This window comes from Pelobates fuscus, chromosome 7, assembly GCF_036172605.1.
Source record: "Pelobates fuscus isolate aPelFus1 chromosome 7, aPelFus1.pri, whole genome shotgun sequence".
Lineage (NCBI taxonomy): Eukaryota > Metazoa > Chordata > Amphibia > Anura > Pelobatidae > Pelobates > Pelobates fuscus.
Window position 1 is genome coordinate 174683177 of NC_086323.1, and position 27544 is coordinate 174710720.

Below are 27544 nucleotides of genomic sequence, written 5' to 3' on the forward strand. Positions count from 1 at the left end.
ATTAAAAAAAACCAAAAAACATAAAAAACAGTGTTGGCTACCTCATCTTCCTCCTCCACCGCTGCTTCCACCTACACCGCCATGGTCACTGCCTCCTCAACCTATGGGTCACTTAGTATAAACTATGTACACATTAGCAGAGGCTAGTGAAGGTCTTTTTCTCCATGCATCAGGAGTTGAGCATTTCTCCATGCATCAGGACTGCAAGAAATGCACCGCAGGCCACAACTGTATCTTTTTTTATATGTCCCAATATTTTGGGGGCTACCCCAATTAAAAAAAAAAAAAAAATATATATATATATATATATATATATATATAAAAAACAGTGTTGGCTACCTCCTCCTCCTCCACCGCCGCTTCCACCTACACCGCCACGGCCACCACCTCCTCAACCTACGGGTCACTTAGTGGGGTCTTTTTGAAATACTTGTTCCTGAAATTTATTTTTGTTTCTTTTGAAAGTGGCACATTTCTGTTAGTCAGTTTCCTTCCCCCAAATCTCCAGTTAGATTATTTTTGCAGGAGTTAATTTAGAGATTGCTGCTAAAGGTGCATTTGATACCTGCACATTTGGTTAAAAAAGTTAAAAAGAAATTATGTCAGTAACATATAACCAGCTGGCTAAAATCCAAAAGCAATGTGTGCACAAAAAAAAAACAGAATTAAAAAATTACCACCACACACTTTCTCTGAATTTTTTGGGCAAAATGATTGGGGGAAAGAAGTCAAAACACCCCATTTTCTATAACCTTGGATGTCTACTTCATACAAATATATACTTTAAAACCATAACTTCTACTTGGTGGATGTAAAATGCACCACACTCAACAGCAAAGCAAGCAAACTATATTCTACTATAAATATAGTAGCTGTAAAATATTCAGCTGTACAATCATGGCAAACCAATGCATAGGGGGGCATAGGTGTACTCAGGGGACTTTGCAGAAAACAAACTGGGGTGTTTTCTGGCAGTAACATATAACCAACTGGCTAAAATCAAAAAGCAGAATTAAAAAATTACCACCATGCACGTTCTCTGAAATTATTTGAGCACAATGCTTGGGGGAAGGATGTTAAAACACATATACAATACCCTGGCATGTCTGCTTCATGAAAATATATACTTTCATGATGTTAACATTAACTGGGGGATGCAACAATACGCCAAACTGAAGATAGGCCAAGCATACCTATATATCAAGTTGAAAAACGGACATGCACAAGGCTCTATCATGGCCTTTTAGCCCCAAACAACCCAACAAACCCAGTAACTGTACTCTGATGTTGCTTAACACATATCGGGGTGTTATTTGGCAATGATAGATAACAGGATCTGTTAATTCATGCCTAAAGTACAATGTGTTGAATAGTATATGTGGAACTGCACTCACTCCCACAAAGCTGAGCCAGGGTGCTTGCTGAGCCGGAATCAAACACCAGATTTCCAAACATTAGTAAAATAATAGGGTTCCAGGCACTCCTTGGTTCAAGACAGGCACTTTATTGAGAACCACAACAGCAACGATTCGACCCCAAAAAGATCTTTGTCAAGCTGAAGTACAATGTGTGTGAAAAAAAAAAAATTCTACCCAAAAGTTTGACAAAGGCTGGTGGTAAATTCAATGCATGAAAAGTGTTAAAATACCACCATTTGAAATATCCTGGGTTGTCTACTTTTAAAAAATAAATGGTTTGATGGGGGTAAAATACATTTTCCGGCTTCAAAAATGTCCTAAAGGGGGGGCGGGGCTTGCCATCGCATGGCACCAGACGCCATTTCTACAGTCTCCTAACCGTACTCACTGAATCTGGGCAAAATCACTGAAACGGGCACCCATCCAGCCCTACAACCCTCAGAGATGGGGACAGAAAGACAAGAGGCACCGATCGATGCCGTTTTTACACCCGCAGAAGCTCCCTAAGCGGAAACGCAAAACCGGGGCCTACCTCGCGCCGACTATCCGAGACCTGGAGGACTTCCTGCTCCGACCAAGGTTAGAGAGAGGGGGGCACCCACTAATCCCCACACCTACGGAACCACCAGCTCCCTCACCGGCAATGGGGCGCAGGTCCCAAAAACCTGCGGCGGACAGCAGATACATAGGCGCGCTGTTACAACGCCCCGCGCAGCCACGTCCCGCTCCTAGGCCCACGGGAGATGACTGGGAGTCAGACCGCACTCCACAAACATAGCAGGGCAGATCAGAGGCCCAGCCGGCCATACAGACCACGCTGACACCACAGCCCGAAGCCCCAGATGACGCTGCACCGGCCACCAAAGGCGATCTCAAACTCCTACTCGCTGACATACACAGGCTCAAAACGGAGGTGCAAACGGTCACAGACCGGGTAACTGCCACAGAACAAGACGTGGTGGAAGTCAAAACACACCTGACAACGCTGGAAGATCAGGTACAACACATACAGCATCACCAAAAAATCATGGCACTTAAAATGACGACCATAGAAGATTGACAAAGGCGAACACACATTAAAATCAGAGGAATCCCACAAGCAATTACAGCAGAAGAACTGCCGCACTACGCTAGGCGCCTCCTGACCAGCATACTCCCACACGCAACTGCTAAGTTTGTGTGGGAACAGTAAATGAGAGAGAGGAAAATTACAGCAAACACAAAAGTGTTAAAACAGCCCTGGTCCTTAACATGCAACTGTTAACCAGGTCCTGAAGGGGTTATTGCTGCCAAGTTTTGATCAAGAATACAATGTAAACAGAGTTCAAGGAGCTTAATCATAAGCTGGTATTTCCTCTAGTCAGTAAGGTAAATATTTTCTGGAGTCAGGCAAAAACTGTAAGGGCACAAAAAACCCACAGTAGAAACATTAAGAATTAGTAGAATAGCTTTAAAAATAATCAATTTAAAATGTCATATTTTATTTTTTGTTTTATTTTTAAAGTAGTATGCAATATCATTACACCAGAACTCTTGGGTCCAACAGAACCCTTGATGTCAGTAGAACTCTTGGGTCCACTTGCAAAACTGCTCCCCAACACAGACCCAGATATACACACATATATGTACACTACCATAAAAATCTACACAATGCCACACACATACATGCTGATACATACATACATAGGAACACAATGTCACATACACACTGCTATACGCATATAAAGTCTGAGACGCACACTTATATTTTGCTCTGGTGTGGACATCCTCCTCTTTGCTTACCCGTGTGCTGTAGGAGGCTGACTCCCCTCTGGTCCAGTGGGACTGTAGGTACTGTTGGGCTTTCCTTGCCCTTCCACGTGCCTACCTTCTTGCACGAGGATGAAGTGATCTGACATCACTTGCCAGAGAGCATTGTAGGCTTCTGTACTGCCGAAAGTGCCGTCTCCACCTCCATAATGCAGCTTGGCTAGGGTTGATATGTATATCTTCCGAGCTGGGCCATATAGGACTAGCAGGTACTAGGGCACAGTCGGCCCCGTGATGGAATACCAGCTTTCAACCTCTGATGATGGCCCTGGCTGAAACTAGTTTCAAACAAATCTCACTGCTTTAATGAAATCCATTTGAAGATAGCAGAGACCAACTCAGCTCAATGTGGTTAAAAATAAGTAAGGTGAACCTTCAGCTTATTCCGTGAAAGCAAACATTACAAGGACAGTAGGTCAGCATGCTCTAATCCATTTTCTTCTTCCCACAGGGAAACTTTCATTAAAAATGCTGGTTTCTTAATATAATTCTTTTTTTTTTTAATTAAGGCTGAATTTACAGAAATCAATCTCGTTGCACATTCCGATGGCACTTACGCTGTAGATTTGCAAATGGTTCGCAACGGGACAAAAATAGACAGGTAAACATAAATCTGCATTCATTAATCTAAAAGAGTCAATAATTATTAAAATAAAGGAGTAAACAGGAGAGGGCCTGAGAGAGAAGGTCTGTGCAGCCACAGCGAGACAGTCTAATATAGGGATCATTGAATTAAGAAAAAAATAGACAGATAAAGAGAACATGTAGGTAAAGTAGGTCAGAAAAGGCATAGGACAATGAAAGGACACAAAAATGATGGGGGCTTTAGTAGATAAACAGAAAATGGATAGGTAATAGAGACAGAGTAGAGGCAAGGGCAGTAGTGACACAGTGTAAGGACATGATTACTAAGGAACATGTGAGGCAGGGGCCAGTAATTAGGGGATTTTTGAGAGGCGGCAGCAATACAGAGGTAAAGGATACAGGGTAGCACAGAAACACCGAAAGGACTGGCGAGGTAAAGAGGCAGATTGGGTGATAACAGAAGAGAGATAGATACAAACTTAAAAGAACAGTGTCCAGTATGTATATATATTAAAGGGGTATTATTGCTACAGGGCAATGGTGGGAAGCTAGAACATTTTTTGTTCATATATTTTTTCCAATATTATGTGTAAGTGCACATATTTTAATCTGTTTTATTTTTTTTTAATCAACCAGCTACCTATATTTACAAATGTACATATTTGTTTTTAATTGTAGGTCATTCAGACCAGATTTTGTCCTTATTCGACAACATTCCTTTAGCATGGCCGAGAATGAAGACTTCCGTAACCTCATCATTGGAATGCAATATGCCGGAATCCCTAGCATAAATTCTCTGGAATCCGTTTACAACTTCTCTGATAAGCCATGGGTGGTAAGTGAGCAAATGTTCTGCACCATATGCAACATAAAATCAACTAGAGCGCGGAATAAACGTGTCCATGGGATTATTTAATAATAGCTGTAAATGTTTTTTGATCATTTTTAATGTAAGATGGTTCACTTTGTTTGAGGGTGTGGGTGTATTTAATATGAAACACTTTCTTTTAAATCCAGTACTTCTGAATTAAATATTTATTTTCTTGACTTTGGGTCTGATTTTTCTAAGGCGCTTGTCTTCTGAGACAGGTTTGGGTATAATATACTTACCTAGGGACCTCACAGGTAACTAACACGATCTGGACTCCACTTATATCGAACAAGGTTTTACAATCTACAATGGTAATTAGATGTGTATGTACCCCCTGGTAACTGGCAAGATCTAGATACAACTACAACTAGCAGAATGTAAACCTCTTTGATAACTAACAGTGTAAACAGTGAATGAGAACTGAAAATCACAGTGAGAAGTGCGGAAGTGCCTCTAGCGGCTGTCAATGAGACAGCCACTAGAGACTGGATTAACCCATATGTAAACATAGCAATTTCTCTGAAAATGCTATGTTTACAGCAGGCAGGGTTAACCCAAGATGGACCTGGCACCCAGACCACTTCATTGAGCTGAAGTGATCTGGGTGCCTATAGTGGTCCTGGTTTCTACTTAAATTATAAAACATAGCTACTCGATTTTCCTATAAAACTCAATATTTATTATACCAACCAGGATTAAAGTACCTAAAATTAGTGTTTATTTGTACTGTATGCAGAAGTTAAAAAATGCATACAAACACTCCCTATATAGCTACCCACAGTGTACTTAATAAAGATAACTATTCTTGGACTTTTGGACTTGATGATGTTCTAGACCAGGAGGCTAAAGCCAAATGCCCAGATGTTATGGGTAAAGTATTTCGAAAGTTGTAGCTCTAAAACAGGTGGGTATCTTATCTTGGTGACACCCACCTGTTCTAACACTGGGAAATGTCTGAATGATTTTTCCTTAGAGACTGGCTTTCAGGCTCTAAAGTTAAATGGACCCCAGAGGTGTATATAATAAAATACTTTATGTATATATGTTTTTCATGTTTTGGATAATGTTGTCTTTTTGTGAGCTTCGTAGATTACATTTTACATTTATATAATTCTGTGACATTCTATGTGCAAGTATTTGAAAATAAATATTTTTAAACTTTCTTTTTATCTCATTGATATTTTTCAGTTTGCCCAACTCATATCTGCTTACAAAAAGATGGGACCTGAAAAATTTCCATTAATCGACCAGACATACTATCCAAATCACAAAGAGATGGTAAGAATGGTTCTGGAAGGAGAAATGTAATGTTAACGTGTGAGCAGCACACATCTACAATTAGGGAACACCTTTATGGTTATTCACTAAAGAGAGAATTGTCAGGAATTCAACATGGATTCAAAGTGATTTTCAAAACCGCAATAATGTATGTACTTAAAACCTACCCATTGGGTGAAACATGTTAAGCACTATTTTATTCTCTTTTCTTTCTATTGTTATAATAAAGTTTACACTATATTAGACTTTTGGACCTTCCTAATTTCCCTGGCAGTGGAACATCACTTTCCCTGGTAGGGAACATACCACCTAAAAGTGAGCATAAAGTGAGTACGTCTCCTACTGTGTAATGCCTTTTTAATCCACACAGTCTGCACCATATTTTATTTTCTGTTTTTATACCCACGGTGAGGATTTTATCTACCTATTCCCCAGAGAGTATTCTGCACATATATCCCAGAGTGGGGTTTATTCCACTCCAGGACTTCTACAAGAAGCCATCTAAAGGCTCCCATAAATGTGAATGTGCACTTATACAATATTTATTATTTATAATGGTTTCCTGACATACTACACTATTTTGGTATTTTTATTCTGTGTATGTTACATACCCATCCTACACTTCTTTGGATTAAGACCTCAGACCTATATCTACAGGCGGATAGCTCCTTACACTGTAAATTTATCTCTTTTTTTCTTTAATCTGAAGTTTTGACATACTGCCCTATATTTTTTTTCATTTTTTCAGCTTTTTCCACTAAATATCACCCTGAATTTGAGGACTTCTGCAAGACAGTGCCCCTTATTCTAACCGTTTTCACTTTAAAACACAATAGTTGAACTAGAAGCATAGTTGATTTTAAAAATTATTCCAATTCATCTATTTTGGCCTTAAATTTGAAATTCACTTTGATTTCCCAAAAAATCTTACTTAAGTGAAAAACCATGCTTGTTTTTAGTTTCTGTATGTCTGCCCTTAATAAATAAATTGTAATATATATATATATATATATATATATATATATATATATATATATATATATATATATATATATATATATAATATTATAATGAGAGCAAAAAACAAGTCACAAGAGAGTGCTGAGAACAGACAACATCTCAATTAGCCTGCCCTTCAGTAGGTGTATTATAATGATAGTATATTAACTTTTCATTCCCTATCTGAGAGCTTTTGGAAAAACAAAAAGCATTAAATTAAGAAGACCAGTGAGTGTATGCTATACAGTAATTACAGTATTTTGACTTTTATCATTTACTCCTCAATCAAGCTAGTTTTTCAGAAATAACAAATTGTCTTTTTCAATCAAATTGCCTTTTTTTTTTCTCCGTTACGATAGCAATATACTACTTAATTTAGTTCACTACTGTCTGAATATAGAAGGTGTCACAGTCTGTTCAAACACTGATTTTATGCAGACTTGGAAGTTACCAGCAATATTTGTGCCACCAGTAGGAATTGCAGGTATCAATGTTCAAGGCTTAATTTACAGTCATTGCTGTAGAACAGGTGTAATATTAACGTATTACTTGTTCCCAAAAAGGGTTTTGTTTATAACTATAAAATTTACATTATTTTCTGGTTTAAAACTCTGACAGTTTTCTGCTTATGTTTGTAATATTTCAGGTCGTTTACAGGACTCTAATAGCTTAAATTTAATTACAAACTGGGGAAATGGAGGTGTTGTAAAACATTTGATCAGTGGAGAGTGTTTGATTGACCCTGCTTCCTATTTACTCTGCATGTTGAGCCAGATAACTACTTGTAAGAGAGACCTGGCAACCCCACTCAAACTACTCATGCTGTTGGAAAGAACATGACAATTCATTTGTAGTTTTGCTAGCAAAGGTATAGATTGGGAAAAGCCTTATTTAAAAAAAGTTTTTTTTTTCACACCTGTCAATCAATTGTTCAGCATAGACTATATCCTGACGAATTGATTGACAAGGAGACCAGAAAGGGCCTCTTCCAGGAGGTCCATCTGCTTTCCATCCATAACAACTACAGCACATGTGGTGTGATTGCTATGGTAAGTATAGGAATGGAGTGACTGACTGTTTTGGTGTCATGGAGCAGTGAGGGCAGACCATAGCTGGTTGTTACAGAAGTGTAGCCCCCAGACTCTGTAAGGAAATTGTGTCTGGGGAGTGGAGGTCATCCAAGTTTTTTAAGACCATCTATATATTTGGTAGCAATTCTGCAAGCATGATGGATAGATGTTTTTTAACGTACTTTGATTTGTACTATGACCATGACAGGTACACATTGATTATTTCTCCTTTAATAGGTATACGGTTATAGTATTTGGTGTGTGTTACTGGTACAATCATCATATTCCCTATTTGCTGAATATTTTATTTTTAATATTTTTTACAAAACCTGATTTGTACATATATAATTAAAATGTTTAAATTTTAGTTGTCTCTTAAAATAGTTTCTGCTCAATAATTCATAATTTGTCATTTAATTCTGAAGACCCATCTCCATTACTTTTTTTTTTTTTAAACTCTTGTTTTGACCTACATTTTGCAACTTAGTTGTCAATCTCTCACAAAGTTCGTAGTGTTTCAATCTAAATTCAGCCACATCATGTTTTTTTTCCTGGTCTCTGTGTATATAAATGACTAAAACCATTATGGCACCTTTGCTATCTTTTTATTCACTACACCCAAACATATCATACAATGTTTTTAAGTATAGATAGGTTTTTTGATACAGTCGTATCAGTGTTTTCCAGTCATTTCTCTAAAACATCCAAGGCATAACTACTAATTTTTGTACCTTCATCCACAGCTTATGTGTGTCATATTTACTTGCAGCCCTAGAGAAATATTTACACTTCTAGTTAGTTAATGTGTTCATGGCACACTTTGACTTGGCTTGCAGCAAACTGGATAAAAATGCCTGCCCTAAATGAAAATATATCATAGCATTAAAGGGACACTATAGTCACCAAACCAACTACAGCTTAATGTAGTTTTTCTGGTGAATATCTCCCTTCAGGCATTTTCATGTAAACACTGCCTTTTCAGAGAGAAGGCAGTGTTTACATTGCCCCCAGGGACACCTCCAAGTGGCCACTCCTCACATGGCCACTGGAGGGGCTTCCTGGCTCAGGGCGGCACAGTAAGCAGCCCTGCTGTTCAGCATCCCCACGTTCTGCATGGAGACGCTGAATTTTCCTCATAGAGATGCATTGAGGAATGGCATTTCCGCCCCATGCTGATTTTAGCCAATCCAATGCTTTCCCTATGGGAAGCCACCTAAATGGTGGGTTTAGCACTATAGGGTCAGGAATACATCTTTGTGTTCCTTACCCTATAGTGCTCCTTTAAATATTAAAATGGAAAAATAAACAAAATCTCCACTGTTTGTGCTTAACCCCTTCAGGACCGGCCTGTTTTTGCGATGTTTGTACGTTAAGGCAGGGCTGCCATCAGAAATTTTGGGGCCCCTGACAAAGTTCAAGGTCTGGGCCCCTAGAGCCCACTCACGAGTCCGCCCACAGGGCTGTCCTTGAATCTGCCCACAAGGATGCTGTATGTGTGTAGAGTGAATGCAGAGTCTCTGTGTGTATGTAGTCAATGCACAGTGTGTGTTTAGTGGATGCAGTGTGTGTAAAGTGGCCAAATGTAGTTCTGAATCTGTTGTAAGTCCCAGAATGCTTTGCTAGCTGGGGATCTACAATTTGCAGGGCTGTATTTAGCACTCAGCAGTGTATGTGTGTTTGAATATAAACATGGTATTGAATGGAGCATGTGTGTATTTGAATGTTGGTGTTTGAATGCAAGCGTGCATTTGTCTGTAGTGTATACACACACAGATAGATACACACCCTGACATACATGCAAATACACAGACACACAGTTACACATATTGGCACATAGTTACACACACATATATACTCAGGTTCACACTGACATAGATACATAGACATACAAACATATACACAGACACATTCCGGTGCAAACTGACACACAGACACATACACACACTGATATACATACATGCACACACATAGGAGATACAGGCACATGCATTGACATACATGGAAATATACAGACACGGTTACACACACACACACACTGACACACACACACACACACACACACACACACTGACACACAGATACAGACACACAGATACACGCACACAGAGATACACACTCAGGTGCACATTGACACAGATACATACATACACATAAACAGATACACGTAAAAACTAAATTTAAATAAAATATATGTGTAAAAATGTAGAAAAACAACAATAAAGTAATCAATTCTATAGGCAGATTAACACAGCTTTAGTTGAGAATCTCAGAAAACAAAGAAAGCGTGAGCGCTCCAGCAAAATATTATATATATATATATATATATATATATATATAAATTATGTATTGCACTAATTAACACACTTTAAAAAAATAAATACAAACGACCGAAAATGGGCCATGCACATAATAAAATATAAGACAGGCTATGCAAGATAAAAACGTACACAACATGGACAGGCAGCGCCAAATAGAAAAGATATACATTACAACAAAGTTACCAAAACAAACTAACAATCTGTTTAAACATTTAAATAGAGCCAAAACTAAAATAAATGGGGAATATCAACTAAGTAGTGAAAATGATTGTGGACAAAAAGTGTATGTAAAAATCAAAAGCACAGACACTAGAAAACCATGAACATAAAAGCTGCAGCACTGCTATAAAAAAAATCAAAGAATAAAACAATAACAAAAACATACACTCAGGTGCACACTACCAACCAGATACAAACAAACACATAGATACACACACTGATAGATACATAGATACAGACAGACACCCACACACTCAGGTACACATAGATACACACACTGATAGATACATAGATACAGACAGACACCCACACTCTCAGGTACACATAGATACAGACAGACACACACACTCTCAGGTACACATAGATACACACACACTGATAGATACATAGATACAGACAGACACACACACTCTCAGGTACACATAGATACAGACAGACACCCACACTCTCAGGTACACATAGATACAGACAGACACACACACTCTCAGGTACACATAGATACAGACAGACACCCACACTCTCAGGTACACATAGATACAGACAGACACACACACTCTCAGGTACACATAGATACAGACAGACACACACACTCTCAGGTACACATAGATACACACACACTGATAGATACATAGATACAGACAGACACACACACATTTAGGTACACATAGATACAGACAGACACACACACATTTAGGTACACATAGATACAGACAGACACACACACATTTAGGTACACATAGATACAGACAGACACACACACATTTAGGTACACATAGATACAGACACACTGACACTTTTTTTTAACCACCCTCCTGTTTCTTACCTTTAGGCTGCAGGAGGGTGGACTCTGCTGGCTGGGGCTGATGTGAGTGTGGGTCTGACTCTGTCCTCCTCTCCTCCCACCCTCATGTTTTTACCTTTAGGCTGCAGGAGGGTGGACTCTGCTGGCTGGGGCTGATGTGAGTGTGGGTCTGACTCTGTCCTCCTCTTCACTCTCCCCAATGCTTCCTCCCACCCTCCTGTTTCTTACCTTTAGACTGCAGGAGGGTGGACTCTGCTGGCTGGGGGCCTGGGGCTGGTGTGGGTCTGGCTGTCCTCCTCTACTCTTCACACTCTCCGGTGCTTCCTCCCGCGCGGGTGTTAGCTGGGAGGAAGTGAGCTCATTTCCTCCCAGCACTGCTAGTGCCAGGATCCTTAAAGGGGCCCGGACTAGCTATTAAAAATCCACGGCACTGATCGGGCCCCTTCAGAGATATGCCCATCGGGTGGCCCTAAGTGCATGGGCCACCCGATGGGCCCCCTCAGGTAGTTCTGCCACTGCCAAAACACATGTATATAGCGATAACTGCTATATATATGTATGCACATTGGGAATGGGGGGCCTGGGTGCCTGGGCCCCCCAGGACTGCCGGGCCCATGACAACAGTCATGGTTGTCACCCCCTGATGGCGGCCCTGCGTTAAGGACCAGAGCAGTTTTAACACTTTTGTGGTGTTTGTGTTTAGCTGTAATTTTCCGCTCTCTCATTTACGGTTCCCATACAAGTTATATATTGTTTTTTTCACGACAAGAAGGGCTTTCTTTACATACCAGTATTTATATTATGTCATATATTGTATTTAAAAAAAATAATAAAATATGGTGAAAAATAAAAAAAAAACATGTTTTTGGACTTTTACTTGAAAAATATTTTACTTATCTACAAAAGCTAATGAAAAAAACTGCTAAATAGATTCAAAATTTTGTCCCGAGTTTAAAAACACCCAGTGTTTACATGCTTTATTGCTTTTTTTTTGCAAGTTATAGGCCTATAAATACAAGTAGGAAATTGCTGTTTCAATATATATATATTTTAAATGTATCAATAGTGACATTGTTACACCGTTATCTGTCATAAATCCCCGAAACACACCTAACATGTACATATTTTTTAAAGTAGACAACCCAGGGTATTCAAAATGGGGTATGTCCAGTCTTTTTTAGTAGCCACCTAGTCACAAACACTGGCCAAAGTTAGCATTTATATTTGTTTGTGTGTTAAAAATGCAAAAAACGCTAACTTTGGCCGGTGTTTGTGACTAAGTGGCTACTAAAAAAAGCTGAACATACCCCATTTGCAATACCTTGGGTTGTCTTCTTTTGCAAATGGTATGCCATCATGGGGCTAATTCTCATTCCTTGGCTACCATACGCTCTCAAAGGCATCCTAACCAATCTGACAAATTTCAATAAAAAAAAAAAAAAGTAAAATCAAGCCTTATATTTGACCCTGTAACTTTCACAAACACTATAAAACCTCTACATGTGGGGTACTGTTATACTCAGGAGACTTCGCTGAACACAAATATTAGTGTATCAGAACAGTAAAATATATCACAGCAATAATATCCTCAGTGAAAGAGCTGTTTGTGTGTGAAAAATGCAAAAAACTTCACTTTCACTGACAATATCATCGCTGTGATATGTTTTACTGTTTTGAAACACTAATATTTGTGTTCAGCGAAGTCTCCCGAGTAAAACAGTACCCCCATGTACAGGATTTAGGGTGTCATAGAAAGTTACAGGGTTAAGCACAGTGCTAGCAAATTAAATTATCTGGACTTTTGGCCTGGGTTGGCAGGCAGGTCCCTCAAATTGCAATCATTAAAATTACTTAATTAGGTAAAAATATTACATAAATATGCACGTAGAATTTTAATATATATACATATTTATATATTTGACGTCTACGTGTATATTTATGAAATTATTTATGTAATTATGTATGTGGATATATGTATATTTCGTATTATTTTTATTTATTTATTTATACATAGATATATATATCATTAAATTCTAAGTGTATTTTGATATAAATATATATATATCAATATCAAAATACTGTTAGAATAAAACTGAATATATATATATAATTTTTTTTTTATTATTAAAAATTATTTTTATTTTTTGTTATTTATTTTTATTAACATATTATTTGTATTTTATAATAATATATATATACCATATATATAGTTATTATATATATTGTATATATTCGTGTGTAATTTAAATATAAGTGTATTTTTATAATTATATACGTATATATAAATATAAAAATACACTTAGTGTGACATTATATATATATGATATATATACATATATTATATATAGGTATATATAGATATAATACATGTATATATAGCATATATATATACACATATTATTATTTTTTTCACACTTATTACTTTATTTTAAAACTTTATTTGTGATTTTTTACTTGCAGGGAGACTGCCTGTCAGCACAGACAGTCCCCCTGCAGGCAGATACAAAGACCCCTATTGCGGTCATGTGATCGAGTGATCACATGGCCGTGGGGTCCTGATCTGCCGAGGGGGGGCTGCCCGGGCAGACAGGCAACCCCCCTGGACCGGGAGGAGAGCTGATCGCCGCCGTGGGACCGACGGCGATCAGGTAAGTAGCCCAAAACCGTTATGACGGTTCAGGACCGTCAGCGGTCCAAACGCACGTTTTACCGCTGACGGTCCTGAACCGTCAGCGGTCCTTAAGGGGTTAAAGAAGTTTCTACACATTCTATTCACTGAAATAACATCTGCATGTTACTTCATGTGGGGGGATTTCAATCCAGGACTTACTTTCCTTTGTTTCTTATTTTATTTTTTGTTTCAGTCACAACATATGGTTTTATGACTGATGTTATACTATTAAGAAGAGTAAATGGTGAGAACCGCACTCAATCCCAACGGCCAAGGGTGCTCCAGAGCAGGACCAGCAATCCCAGGACAATAATCCAAGAAGAAAAACTCACAGGCACTCCAATTTCAAGCCGTAGGCAGTTTTATTGTGGCAGAATGCAACGCAACGTTTCGACCGGAAAGCTTGAAAAAGACCTTTCCGGTCGAAACGTTGAGTTGCATTCTGCCACAATAAAACTGCCTACGACTTGAAATTGGAGTGCCTGTGAGTTTTTCTTCTTTGATGTTATACTATTGTGACCCACATAAGGCATTGATTAATTTTTGTCCTGAGATCGAAAATACATAACATAGATTGAAAACAGTTTTTATTAGTTATAGGTTTTATACTTCGTGGAAGGAAAGTTTTTTTTTTTGTTTTTTTTTCAAGCTAAGTTTGGTATGCTAGGACTTTATAAATATCTGTTATCAAACCTAAAATTGCTACATAAAACTATATATGTATTTCAATAAAATAGATACCCCATTATATTGAACTCCACAAGACTTCTGAACATGTCCTGTGGTATCTGTCACCAAGAGATTAACAGCAGTTTCTTTAAATCTCCCTGTGATAATATTGTAAAGTGCTACAGAATATGCTGGCACTATATAAATACCAGTAATAATAATAAGTTGCGAGGTGAGGCTTTCATTGATTTGATTCAAGAACATCTTTTGGATCAACAGCAAAAACATATGTGAGGAAGGCTGAACTTGATGGACGCAAGTCTCTTTTCAGCTATGTAACTATGTAACTACGTAACAGCCAACAGATTGAGCAGATCCAATTGGATTGAGATCTGGGGAATTTAGAGGCCAAGTCAACACCTTGAACGCTTTGTCATGTTCCTCAAGCCATTCCTGAAGAATTTTCGCAGTGAGGCAGGGTGCATTACCTTGCAGAAAACGGACACTGCAAAGCCATGAATGGGGTGTACATGGTCTGCAACAATCTCTAGGTAGGTGTTACGTGTCAAAGTAACATCCACATGATTGCCAGGACCCAAGGTTTCTCAGCAGTACATTTATTGGAGCCTAACATTGACTCAGCCAGCCTGCCACCTTGCCTGCATTCATCTCTTCCCCTGGTAAATGACATACATGCACCCGGCCATGCATCAGACCAGGCAACTTCTTCCATTGCTCCATGGTCCAGTTCTGATGCTTATCTTTGATGCTCATATCCCCTCTGATGCTCATTTCTCATTGCTATTGGCAATGGACAGAGTTTCAACTTGACCCGTCTATAGCTATCTAGCCCCATACGCAGCAAACATCAATGCACTGTGTTTTGACACCTTTCTATCATGGCCAGCATTATGTTTTTAAGCAATTTGAACTACAGTAGCTCTTCTGTGTGATCAGACCAGGCAGGCTTGCCTTCACTCTCCACATGCATCAATGAGCCTTGGGCACCCATGACCCTGATGCCGGTTCACTGGTTTCTTGCACCACTTTTGGTAGGTACTAACTACTGCATACTGGTAACATCCCACAAGACTTGCTGTTCTAAAGATGCTCTTACCTAGTCGTCTAGCCATCATTATTTGGCCCTTGTCAAAGTCACTCAGATCTTTTCTTTGCTAAATTTTGTATGCTTGCAACACATGAAATTCAAGAACGGACTGTTCAGTTGTTGCCTAATATACTCCCATACGTTGACAGGTTCCATTGTAACAATATAATCAATGTTATTCACTTCACCTATCAGAGGTTTTAATGTTGTGGTTGTATTTATTTGTGCACACTAATTAAGGATAAGTGAACAAAAAGTTTCCATCCCAGTATTAAAAGAACACTCTAACATTGTAATCCAAATATTGAATTTCTTGGTTGAAAAAAAATCATTAAAAAAGCAGTTCCTTCACCTCCGATGAAGTAATCACTTCTGATGACTTTCGTCTAATCCAATGCTTCTCGTCAAATCATTCTCATGACTGGAAGTCAACACACCCAATTTAATGCTTCTCTATGAGAATTTTTCAGTGAGGAAGTGCCTTTAGTTGCAGTCAGTCTCACAGCCATTGTAGATGTGGTTTAGGCAAAATGTAAATATTACCTTTGCTCAAAAACCACAATGTTTAAGATCCCCAGAAAAAAAAGAGACAACTATGCACCAAAACCACTTCATCGTCAGAAGTGCCCCTTTAATTTGTCGGTTCTGCAGTAGCACCAAAAGTGAAGATCAGAAAAATGATGAGTTTTTACAACTTTATACGGGACATTAGTATTCTGAGCTATACATAAGACTCATGTATAACAGATACTGTCTCCATCGAAAATGCAGAATAACAGTCATTACATTCTTGGCAGGATTCAAGATGACAAATGCAGGCTAATATTTATTAATAAATGATACAATTTATTTTTCTTACTATACATCTATTTTAGTAACAAAGAGTATACACAAATTATATCGCCCACAAAGTTATTACTAGTTTAAAAAACAACAAAACACGCTGCCAATGACATGACTTCGGATATTTTGAGATTTCAGTTACAGAGTACAATCACCTAGGGATATGATTAAATGCTTCTTTGCTCCTCCATTATTTGTGTTTGTTTACTTTTGATTGTTCTTATATAGTGTTCTTACTTATGCTTACTTATATAGCACCATCAGATTCCATAGCGCTGTACAATAGATAGATGTTGTATAGATCAGAGGTAGGCAATTTTGATATTCCAGATGTTGTAGACTACATCTACCCTGATATTTTGCCAGCATTGTGACTGTACGGACATTATAGGAGATGTAGAACACAACATCTGGAGTGCCAAAGTTTGCCTACCCTTGATATAGATGGTAGAGGGCCAAGCGTCAGTATTAAATAACATAAAGAAAATAAGGGATCTAATAAAGATTGCTAAGAACATAATAACCACTGTCCAATGTAAACTTTACAAGCAAAAAAAATAAAAATGCTTTATCCTGAATTGACCCCACTGCTCTTTATTTACAGGAAAAACTCACTTAACCCCTTAAGGACCAAACTTCTGGAATATGTCACACATGTCATGTGTCCTTAAGGGGTCCTTAAGGGGTTAAACACTTAAACAATATTAAAATAAGCAAATATTTGATTAAATTGCATGTTTCCAAAAAGAACTGTAGCACTAATATGGTAAGTTATGGGAGAATGGATTAAATTATTAGAAAAAGGCAGCAATGTCTTATAGTCAAACCACACAGCATTTCATGTGTTAAAGGGGTACTCTAAACACTATATCCATTACAGTGTACTGTAGTGGTTATGGTGCCAGGAGCCCCTGGTGCTGTCCAACTGTGAGCTGTCAGACCAATTACAAATGGTTTGACACTTACCTGGCTCTGTCACATGTCCATGCTGATTCCAGTTTGAATTGATATTGCTGAATCACACATTACTTTCTACTACTTGTACATTATCATACCATTTAAAACCAAGTTGGGCCACTAGCATGGTCACCAGTATGCTAGAGTGGCTATGGTGCTAAGTGTTCCTTTAGATATATAAAATTCCTACATCCCAAAGTGTTTTTGATGATTCATATAATGGAATTAAATGTTGCATATTAATGTGTACAGCCTTTCTGATTGCTTTGTATGGAAGAGCTTGTACAACATTAGTACACATACACAACCACCTGTAGGTTTTTTTTGTCCTTTCATGAACAAAACTACTCACTGCAGCTAAACTACATATAATAATAACAACAACAACAAAGTATTTAAGCAGGAATAGTACATTCAAGTTCGTCTTGGAAAAGTTACCTCACCCCAACATCCAGGGGTTGTTACTATTGCCCAATTTAATGGTACTCATTTTATCTACCTTGGAAGGATTTGCGACCTAAGGGTTAAACAGATTCTCCTGATGATGCATTAGCCTACTAAGCTATCTCAATGGCCTATACAATGTTATAATATATGAAAAGGGTTATAACTTATCAAAATAACTTACTACTTCAAGCTGGAGACATAACGCAGATGAAGGAAATTCAGTACAAAGTGAGCATTTCACATTTTTAGAACAGAGGTTATTTCAAGCACTTAGTATTGCAGGATGCACAGAAGTACAGCAGGTGCACTTATGAGACCACCAAGTAAAATACTTCTGATGTTACAACCAGCAGTGTAATCCTGGCCAAAATGCTTTTAATTTTTTGCAAACCAGTTGTCAGCAACCTCTGGCACGTGTTCCATGCATGGCACTTGAAGTGTCTTTGCACGGCACTCAAGGCTGCCAGAGCCAAACAGGCTATCAGGAGTCCTTAGTGCGAACTGAGTGGTGAGGGGCAAGTATCAATTTATGCATTGCACCACTTAGTGGAAGTAATCTCTGATCTCGGAACTTGTGAACGGGAATCCACACTGGAGTAGAGCAGCCCACAGAAGCTATTTCAGCTCCTGCCCTTGATCTATATCTGGTGAGCCCATTCCCCACTGCACCCCAGGGAAGCCACCCACATTCCTAGATATACACAGAGCTGGAGAAGAAGCTGCACCCTCATACAAATAATCTAAACAGCCCATACACAAACACTGCATCACCACAAGAACACTGAGAATCCACATACACACAACCCCACAAGCAGCCTTTCACATGCAATACCTCAAGCAGCCCAACACATATACAGCCCATATTCATGGTATCATACACACTACCACAAACTACTCATGAACATATACTGTACAATATAACAGCCCACATGCACACACATCCAACATTACAAAGCAACTACAGCACCTATAAATAACACAAGCACAATACGGCAACCTATACACCTCTATTTAAAAAAAAGAGGATCGGCACACCAAGAGACTTCAAACTCTTATTTTGGCACAGTACTACTAAAAGGTTGCCTACCCCTGCTATACACTGTACCACATTCAAGAGCAATAATATTTGTGTAGGGAAATTATAAGAGGCTATTTACCTATATCCATACATTTTATACACCTTAAAATGTATATCTGCCCCCACTTTTGCAGCTTATTGCATATAATACTTGCTCATTCACATGCTTGCGGTCACATTAAATAGTATTTTCTATAGCGCAGACCAGCCTACTGTTTCAATATAAGTGGGGCTATCTCGATTTCATGGTCCTATTCCCATTTCTGGGGGACACCATGAAATTGTCCCCAGCCAGCACATGTAAGAATGTCATTATACATACTTACATTGTGCTGAGGACTCTAGGATCATGCAGTGAGCACTTCAGCAGTGCTCGCTGCACGGTCTGCTCTGATAGGGAGGCTGTTAGTCAGCAAGGCATGCATGTACACCTGGCAACATGCCACTTCTCTGGGCAGACCGGTCCCATTTCCAGAGCGCACCTCTCCAGGTGGGCCCACTTATTTGGGGTATCACCAATGATGTAAGGTGCACCACACGTCCTAATTACATAAATCCCAATGAAGAGGTGGTATGATTGCATCAGAGACCTAATGGATACATTTTCCATGTTTAACAACTAAATCATCTTTTGCTTGGACTGTATAGCTTTTTTCCAATGATTTGTGGCTCATGATCAAATTTATACAGATACATCCTCTTTTAAAAAGCAAGTTACATGATCTGAAAATCATGCTTTGTTTTATTTATTCTGTTTATATATTTATGCATATGCACTTTTGACAACTTCCTTTTGCAACTACTTGTAGGGGAAGCAACTCAGGATAAAGCATTTTTGTCCTGCTAATGAGATCCCTATTTTTCCTTTCTTCATTATATTTTTAGGTGGCACATAATAAGCACTGGTTACGTGATATGTTTAATACCAGCGCTAGAAACACGGACAGTGAATTGATATAGGGCCAGTGAATTTTAAAATTGCAACTATAGTCACTTTTTATTGTAATTAAACATTTCAGTAAATGGTACAGTATAGGTGAAATAATAAAGTTACCATATGAAGTTACATTAACCCTTCGGGTGGGGGACCTTTTCTGTGTAATATGCCCTGTAAGTATATTTTTTGCAATATAACCTACAAAAAATATACTTACTGGAATCCAGATAATTGTTTACTAGCCCCCATCACACAATTAAAAATAACTCAGTACGTGCAGTGTTTTAAGCTGAAGAACTGCAAATACATACTCCTACCACCATGAACACTTTAAATCATCAAAATGGCCATGGTGGTTGGAGTAAACCTTTAACCCCTTAAGGACCAAACGTCTGGAATAAAAGGGAATCATGACATGTCACACATGTCATGTGTCCTTAAGGGGTTAAAGGAGAATTGTCATATGCTGAATTTATACACAGCCAGATAATTAATTATGCTATTATATTTCTTTATATTCCACTTTTTTAAAGTATATTTGTACGTACATCGTATGATGGCACAAAAGAAACCATGGCACTCCCAAAGTATAAAGTGTAAATGAGTTTAACCCTCATGGTTACATGTACATCGGTGCCATAAGTGCCCGTGCGTGTATATGATATTTAGCAAAACTAAATTAATGCCCAAACAAGCAGGAGCTCGTAAATCATTTTCTAGTCAGAAGCCCAAGTATGCATGTGCATTTTCAGATCATCACGGATCATAAATGCTTCAATACTAGTAAATACATCAATAGATAGATTTTACTTTTAATGAGAGAATACAAAACTATCACTATCAGAAAGCATCCGTCCCTTTTAAGCTTGATGTGATTCACGTTATGATTGAACTTATGTGTTCTTATGTGTAAGTTTGTCATAGTGCTAAACACATCACACTTAGGTAAAAAAAATTAATTTCACATATACTTTTATTGTGATTTTTATTTTTTTACTGCTTGTTTATTTTTTATATTTTAATGGTTTGATTGGCTTGATTGATTGGCTTTATAATCATTCACTGTTCATTTTCATGTATTGGTATTTGGTGTAGACTAATTCAAACTGCCATTTAATAGACTCAAGCTTTGTTGCTAGATGAACATGGAGTACATTTTGTTGGAATTTAACAAAAAATGAAGGCTAAGGAGGCAAGCTGACTTTTTGGCAAAACGTTGCAAAAGATAGTGCCTTAAACTGCTTCTGCCAAACTCCTCTTTTCATGAATGATGATGAATGCTCCCATCAGCCATTGCAACTGATGGCTGATGGGAGCATTCATCTATTTGCTCAATGTGCAATAGATGCCTATAACATTAGCAAAATTAAAAATATATCTATAAGGAAGATTCTGTCTGACCGTTCATAGACTGCCATTTTGTACTCGAGTGTATGACTAGAAAGATGATGTGACTTCTGGCAGTTGAAGCCATCAGAAGCTGAAAAGAGAGCTGACTGGAAGAAGCTGATGCAGATGGACAACTTCTGGTCAGGATCTCTCTAAGAATCTGGGAATTGTGTAGAACTGACAAGAATAATTTCACCCTAAAATTTGCACTTGTCTAGTCAAAATATCGGTTTGGTGAATAGGTCCAACTCTGGATTAGATGTTTACATGTCATTTTATATATGTTGTAGTAGAGGGATGAGTGATTCTAAGATTTCTAGAAAAAAAAAATAGAACCATTGAAATTTACAATGCAGCTGTACAGGCATGAATATATGGTACATGTCAAACAAAAGTAGACCTTTCAATTTCTGTATCTTAAAAAGATGACAGTAGCTGTATATATATAATTTTAGAAATAACTTTATCAAACACATGTGTCCTACCAATTGAATTATAATAATAATAATAAAAAAATTACAGGAAGACAAGAAAATAATCTGCCAAATAATTTGTAGAATAGCTTCTTAAGGTGCTTCTGTGACCTTAAAGATACTGCACCTATATGTCTGCTTTTGTACCAAGAAAAGAAAGTTTAAGTTTCTATCCCATCACCATTTCCATAAAACAGTGTCTGCAGAATTCAATCTGTTGCAGACCTTAACAGATTCATAATAAACTTCATATTACATCCACATGCTTTTGGTGTTTGGTAAAAAGGGCCAAATGAGCCTCTGGAAGATCTGAAGTCTAGGGCTCACTGTTTCCAAGAAACTCCTTTCCTATGTACGGTCCACCTCGATACCAGCTGCACGAGCCGTCACTCCTCTTTATACATGTGTAACTCTTGGCCTGCTGTCCATACAGTCTTCTTTCGATCAGCCAATCTGTCCAGAGGCACTCATTTGGCTCATGAACTGAACAAGGTATTGTGTAGCACGTAGTAATCTATATTTAAAGGGATACAGAATATTAACTTTACCAGCTTGTACTGACAAAGGTAGCATGCAATTTGTATTAGACATTTAGGTTTACATAAAGGGCTTAAAAATTTCACTCACTCACTAGCCATGGGTCAGTGGAAATTCAACCGTGGTGAGTGAACATTGTGCAAAGTTATTTGAGTGGACAGCGGCTACTCTAACCATTAATAAAATGATTCAACCCCCATTGAAAATCAGGTTTATTGTCAAAATTTACAGACTTTCAGCTGTTTGTAATGAACACATCAAACAGAAACAGTTAATATAGCTCAACATAACAAATGCTTTCAAGTGGTTTCCCCAAATTCAACTGAAAATCAAACTTGTAATGACTTCTCTAGACTTCTTCTTACAACAGCACGAACATGCAAAACATGTGTTGTCTCAAGCATACCTGATGCAACTAATCAAGGTTTTCATTAGTTGCACCAGGTGTGCTTGAGCTGGAACACTTGGAATACCTAAACTGGCTATGGGTTTGTTAATGGTCACTTTTGATTGCATGTTAAAAATATGGCTAAGTCAAAAGAATGGTCCACAAAGTTAAGGGAAGAGATACTTGCTCTTCACAAGGAACAGGTTACAAAAAGATAGCAAAGGAACTGAATGTTCCTACAGACACTGTTGGCAGAATCATTTGCAAGTTCAAAGTTGAAGGAACAGTGGTTACACTACCTGGATGTGGGTCTCTGAAATTTTCAAAAATTATATGTTTTTATTCATTCATTCGTTTACTAATAGATACCCATTTCCTTTCTTGTAGTCAGAAATTACTTGCTACAAAACTATTTAGTAACTGGTAAACATGAGCTGCTGAAAATGTTAGTTTACTGTAGAGATAAATAAGAACTAACAAATAACCCGGTGTGTCACGGAAGTGAGAATTGTTTGGAATTTTAAATTTAAGTTCAAAACTGGAAGCATGGCTGAATTGGTGAATGTCTTCCAGTTTTACTTAAAATGGACTCTATGGAGACACTATAAACCACCAGACCAGTTCATCTCATTGAAGTGGTTTGGGTGCACTGTCCCTGGCCCCTTCTAAGACTCTAGTGGCTGTCCAACAGCTTCCTGGAGTTTCACAGAGTTTGACCCTGTCAGAGAAAACCCCATAGGAAAGCTTTGAGGCAATGCTTTGCTTAGAAGAAGGTCTAAAGCGTGTGTGTTACTTGCCACGCATGCACATTAGGTTCTCCCATCGGATGATGTCGGAGGAGGCAGACCGCAACACAGCACTGAGGGGCACTGGGATCGGATAAGTGAGTAAAGGGTTAATTAACATCTTTGTATTCTTAACACTAAAGTGTTCCTTTAAATCTCAAGTTCAATTTGCATTCACTCAATTCCCTACAATTCCCTTATGACCCTAAACTGGGCAGTAGCCTTGGGAACTCAAGGACCACTGCATGGGCTGGAACAAGCCAGGAGTCCTGAGCCTCCACAGAGGTATAAGGAGATTGGGACATATTGATATTAAACAGTGCCTTTAACCAATGATCAACATAAACTGATATTATTATGTTTTTATTTATATAGCGCCAACAAATTCCGCAGCGCTTTACAGCACTAGGACAAAAAGACACTTGGTAAAACAATAATAGTGATTCAACATCCACTGGTGAGAGTACCACTCCCAGATAATACAGCACCCTAAATCCCCCCTCCCCAGACAGTCCAGTATGTCCACCCTTACTGTGTGGCAGTCTGACTGGAGTTGATAATTTGTTGCTGCTTTTGCAGTAGTTAACACTCTCTGTCCTTCTCTCTCTCTTTCACCTCAAAAACTCATGCAATAGAGTTGCTTGCAAGACAAAAAGGGGTGGAATTACTCATGTCGGGGAAGAGACAAGCTACTTGTAAAATGTGCAGAGCCAAGCAGAGTCTCATCGAAGCCATCTGGCTACAGAAGGACAACTAGTTTGACTGTACATTCAGTGAGTGAACCTTGTGTAGTGCCCTGGTGGAGTTGCTATGGCAATTAAAAGAACACTACAGGTACCATAATCACTTCATCTCAATCAAGTGGTGATGGTGCCTGGAATTCACTTGTGCTGTTTCGCTTTTCAGTGGTTTAACACTGAAGAAGTGTCCCCAGGTGCCGATCGGAAGCAGGAGCTCTAATAGTGGATAGCAGTGATAGGCTGAGAGTGTCAGCTGAGTAACGGCACATGTAGTCATGATGGGAGGCCTTCTGCCCATTCATTGCTCTAGCTAATCTTTCTACATTTACTTGGGCACAGCAGAATAGGCAACAAATTGACAACTGAGGACACTTCCAAAGTGCTAAACCAGTCAGACTAGGAACTATACGTACTTTATTGAGATTAAGTAATAATGGTGCCATGCCATGTGTGTTTCTTTGATTTGAAACATTTACACTCAATTTGCAGAACAATAAATGATAATTAGTGTTTGTATTAGTGGAGGCAGACGTGCGTGAAGTGTAAATGTTAAGGAATTCAGTTTCAATGGATAGGAACATAATTTTGAGGATTTTTTGGGAGGGGGTGGTCACTTACTTTACAGTCACATCCCATTTGAAATCTATTGTTTAAGCTCTTTTTCTGTGAAAAGGACAAGTCATCCCAAAGTTCAATGAGATTGCACAGCATGATGTAAACTTTACCATCAGTAATGTGACCTTGAAAAAAGCAGGGGAAAAGTTATTGGTGAAATATCTGACAAATAAATGCAATAATATATAATCATTACCTAGACAACGTATCAAATGGATATAATGAAATAAACTAATTTGCTAGTTATTTAACATTAGATAGAATTAATTTTTAAAATAAAACGGATGCAATGACAGATATACATTTGACTACCCACTGACTTCAGGTGGAAGAGGTTTTCAATCACTTTGTTCCCCACCATAACTGTCTTTGGTTGTATATATATATATATATATATGTTTGATATTTTCCATCTAATTCTACAGAAAAAATGAGAGGCCTGTTTGCACAGTCTGCTTCTTTAGTTTTGTCTTGTGTGGTAGACCCCTTGCCTCTATGTATCTGCTGCTAAGTGCCTATTCCTGTGCTGCTAGAATAATGCCTCAGTGCTGCCTTTTCCAACCACCGGTAGAATTTTGGCATATGAGCCGCATCTACTATCTGACGTGGTACAGCTTTCCCCTTAAGACAAACCTTTTCATGGGGAGTACCACCATCCGATAGTGAATGTTAATATTTTAAACTTTGTCAAGAATCCTTTGAAGGCAATGACTGCTTGAAGTCTGAAACACATGGACATCACCAAACACTTGGTTTCCTCCTTTGTGATCCTCTGCCAGACCTTTCATGCAGCTGTCTTCAGTTGTTGTTTGGTCTTGAGTCTTAATGCCTTAAGTTTTGTTTTCAGCAAGTAAAAAGCATGCTTGATTGAGATTAGAATATTCACTTGGTCATTGCAGAATATTCCACTTCTTTGCCTTAAAGGGACACTATAGTCACCTGAACAACTACAGCTTAATGTATTTGTTCAGGTGAGATCTATAGCTCCCTGCAGGCAATCTAATGTAAACACTGTATTTCGTCATTTTGAGGAAATAGGGGGCGCGGCTTCACGAGACTCCCGGCGCTGCAACCAGGTGAGTAAAACTGCTTGGCTGGAGAGTCCCTTTAAAAAAACTCCTGAGTTGCTTTCCCAGTATGTTTAGCGTCATTGTCCATCTGTAAAGTGCAGCGCCGTCCAATCAACTTTGCTGAATTTGGATGTATGTGAGAAAACAATATATCCCTATACACTTCAGAATGCATCTGACTGTTTCTGTCTTCTGTCACATCATCAATAAACACTAGTGCCCCAGTGCCATTGGAAGCCAAGCATGCCTATCCCATCACACTGTCTCCACCGTATTTTATAGATGATGCGGTATGCTTTGGGTCAGAAGCTGTTCCAAACCTTCTCCTTACTTTTTGTTAGCATTATTCTGGTACAGGTTGATCTTAATTTCATCTGTCCAAAGAATTCTGTTCCAGGACTGTGCTGGCTTTTTAAGATGTTTTTAGCAAAGTCTAATCCGGGCTTTCTATTCTTTTTTTTTTTTTTTTTTAATTCTTTATTTTATTCATGCATAGTGGGAACAAACGTTTGCACAGCCACAACAGCTGGTGCAGACAAATACGTAAACATCTTAGAACATTGGTATGGCATCAAAAACAGTGCACATTTTTTGTTTTTTGAAAGTCAAGGCATAGAATAAGTTGAGTGTGGAGCAGGCTGACACTAAAGAGAGATGGCCACATATTTACAATGGTAAGCAGATGAATACAGGATAGGTTTAACTAGTGCTTGGGGATATTAGACTAATGTGTCTGCTGTGGTTTCCACTGGAGGAGTGCATTAAAGTAGCCTGCAAAATGAATAATAGTGAGACAGGGTTCAATACATAGATGAACAACGTTGGCTTAACACAATACCTATGTGATACCTCAAAGGGAAACATGCTGTTGAGAACCCCGTTATATTAATGGGCTTGCATTCGGTGTATATAAACAAAACAATATATGCTAGGCTTACTGGCTACTTTGCCATATTTGGCATTAATATCTTAGAATGCAAGTGAATTAAGCAAACCAGGAAAAGTACAACAGGAGGAGTTCAACATTCCACTGGTACCTGCTTCACTCTGCTAAGGCTGAGGTGAGTAAGGCTGGTTCATGAGTAGTCGGGTGAGGAGCACCTCAGTTAATGATTTAGGTAATTTGCAAAACAAAAAGAAACAGAGTCCTCGACAGTCCAGTGGTACTCACAACAACCTTGTAGGTAGGAGCAACAGGCGTCCCAGCGAAATGTAAGGTAGGTATGGGACACATGCAGCCAGTCCACCTTAGGCCCTCAACCCACGCCAGTCCTTGAGGCCCGCCGCCCGGCAGCAAGAATCCGCTTGGCAATATGTTGTGGCCAGTCGGTCTCGACGTGGTGTCACGGGAGGCATTGGAACCGGGCAGGCTTGCTGGTGTGAAGCTGTGCCGTTTTCCGAATTGCTGTGTGGGTCTTCATATGCGGGGTTGTACTTTGTTGGTCGGAAGGTTCAGGTTCCTCTGAGT

At 38.6% G+C, this 27544-nt stretch overlaps 2 protein-coding genes across 2 annotated transcripts in view; one reads left to right on the plus strand and one right to left on the minus strand.

Moving 5' to 3' along the window:
• Nucleotides 1-27544, plus strand: part of SYN2 (synapsin II) — a 341342-nt gene that overhangs the window by 119877 nt on the left and 193921 nt on the right. Inside the window, exons 4-6 of the mRNA XM_063426936.1 lie at nucleotides 3737-3828; nucleotides 4491-4647; nucleotides 5872-5961. Of these exons, the coding sequence (XP_063283006.1) occupies nucleotides 3737-3828; nucleotides 4491-4647; nucleotides 5872-5961 (339 nt within the window). The remainder of the gene's footprint in view (nucleotides 1-3736; nucleotides 3829-4490; nucleotides 4648-5871; nucleotides 5962-27544) is intronic.
• Nucleotides 21804-27544, minus strand: part of TIMP4 (TIMP metallopeptidase inhibitor 4) — a 41439-nt gene continuing 35698 nt past the window's right edge. The window contains exons 4-5 of the mRNA XM_063427573.1: nucleotides 25010-25131; nucleotides 21804-22455 (exon numbers count right to left, since the gene is read on the minus strand). Of these exons, the coding sequence (XP_063283643.1) occupies nucleotides 22258-22455; nucleotides 25010-25131 (320 nt within the window). The 3' untranslated portion in view covers nucleotides 21804-22257. The remainder of the gene's footprint in view (nucleotides 22456-25009; nucleotides 25132-27544) is intronic.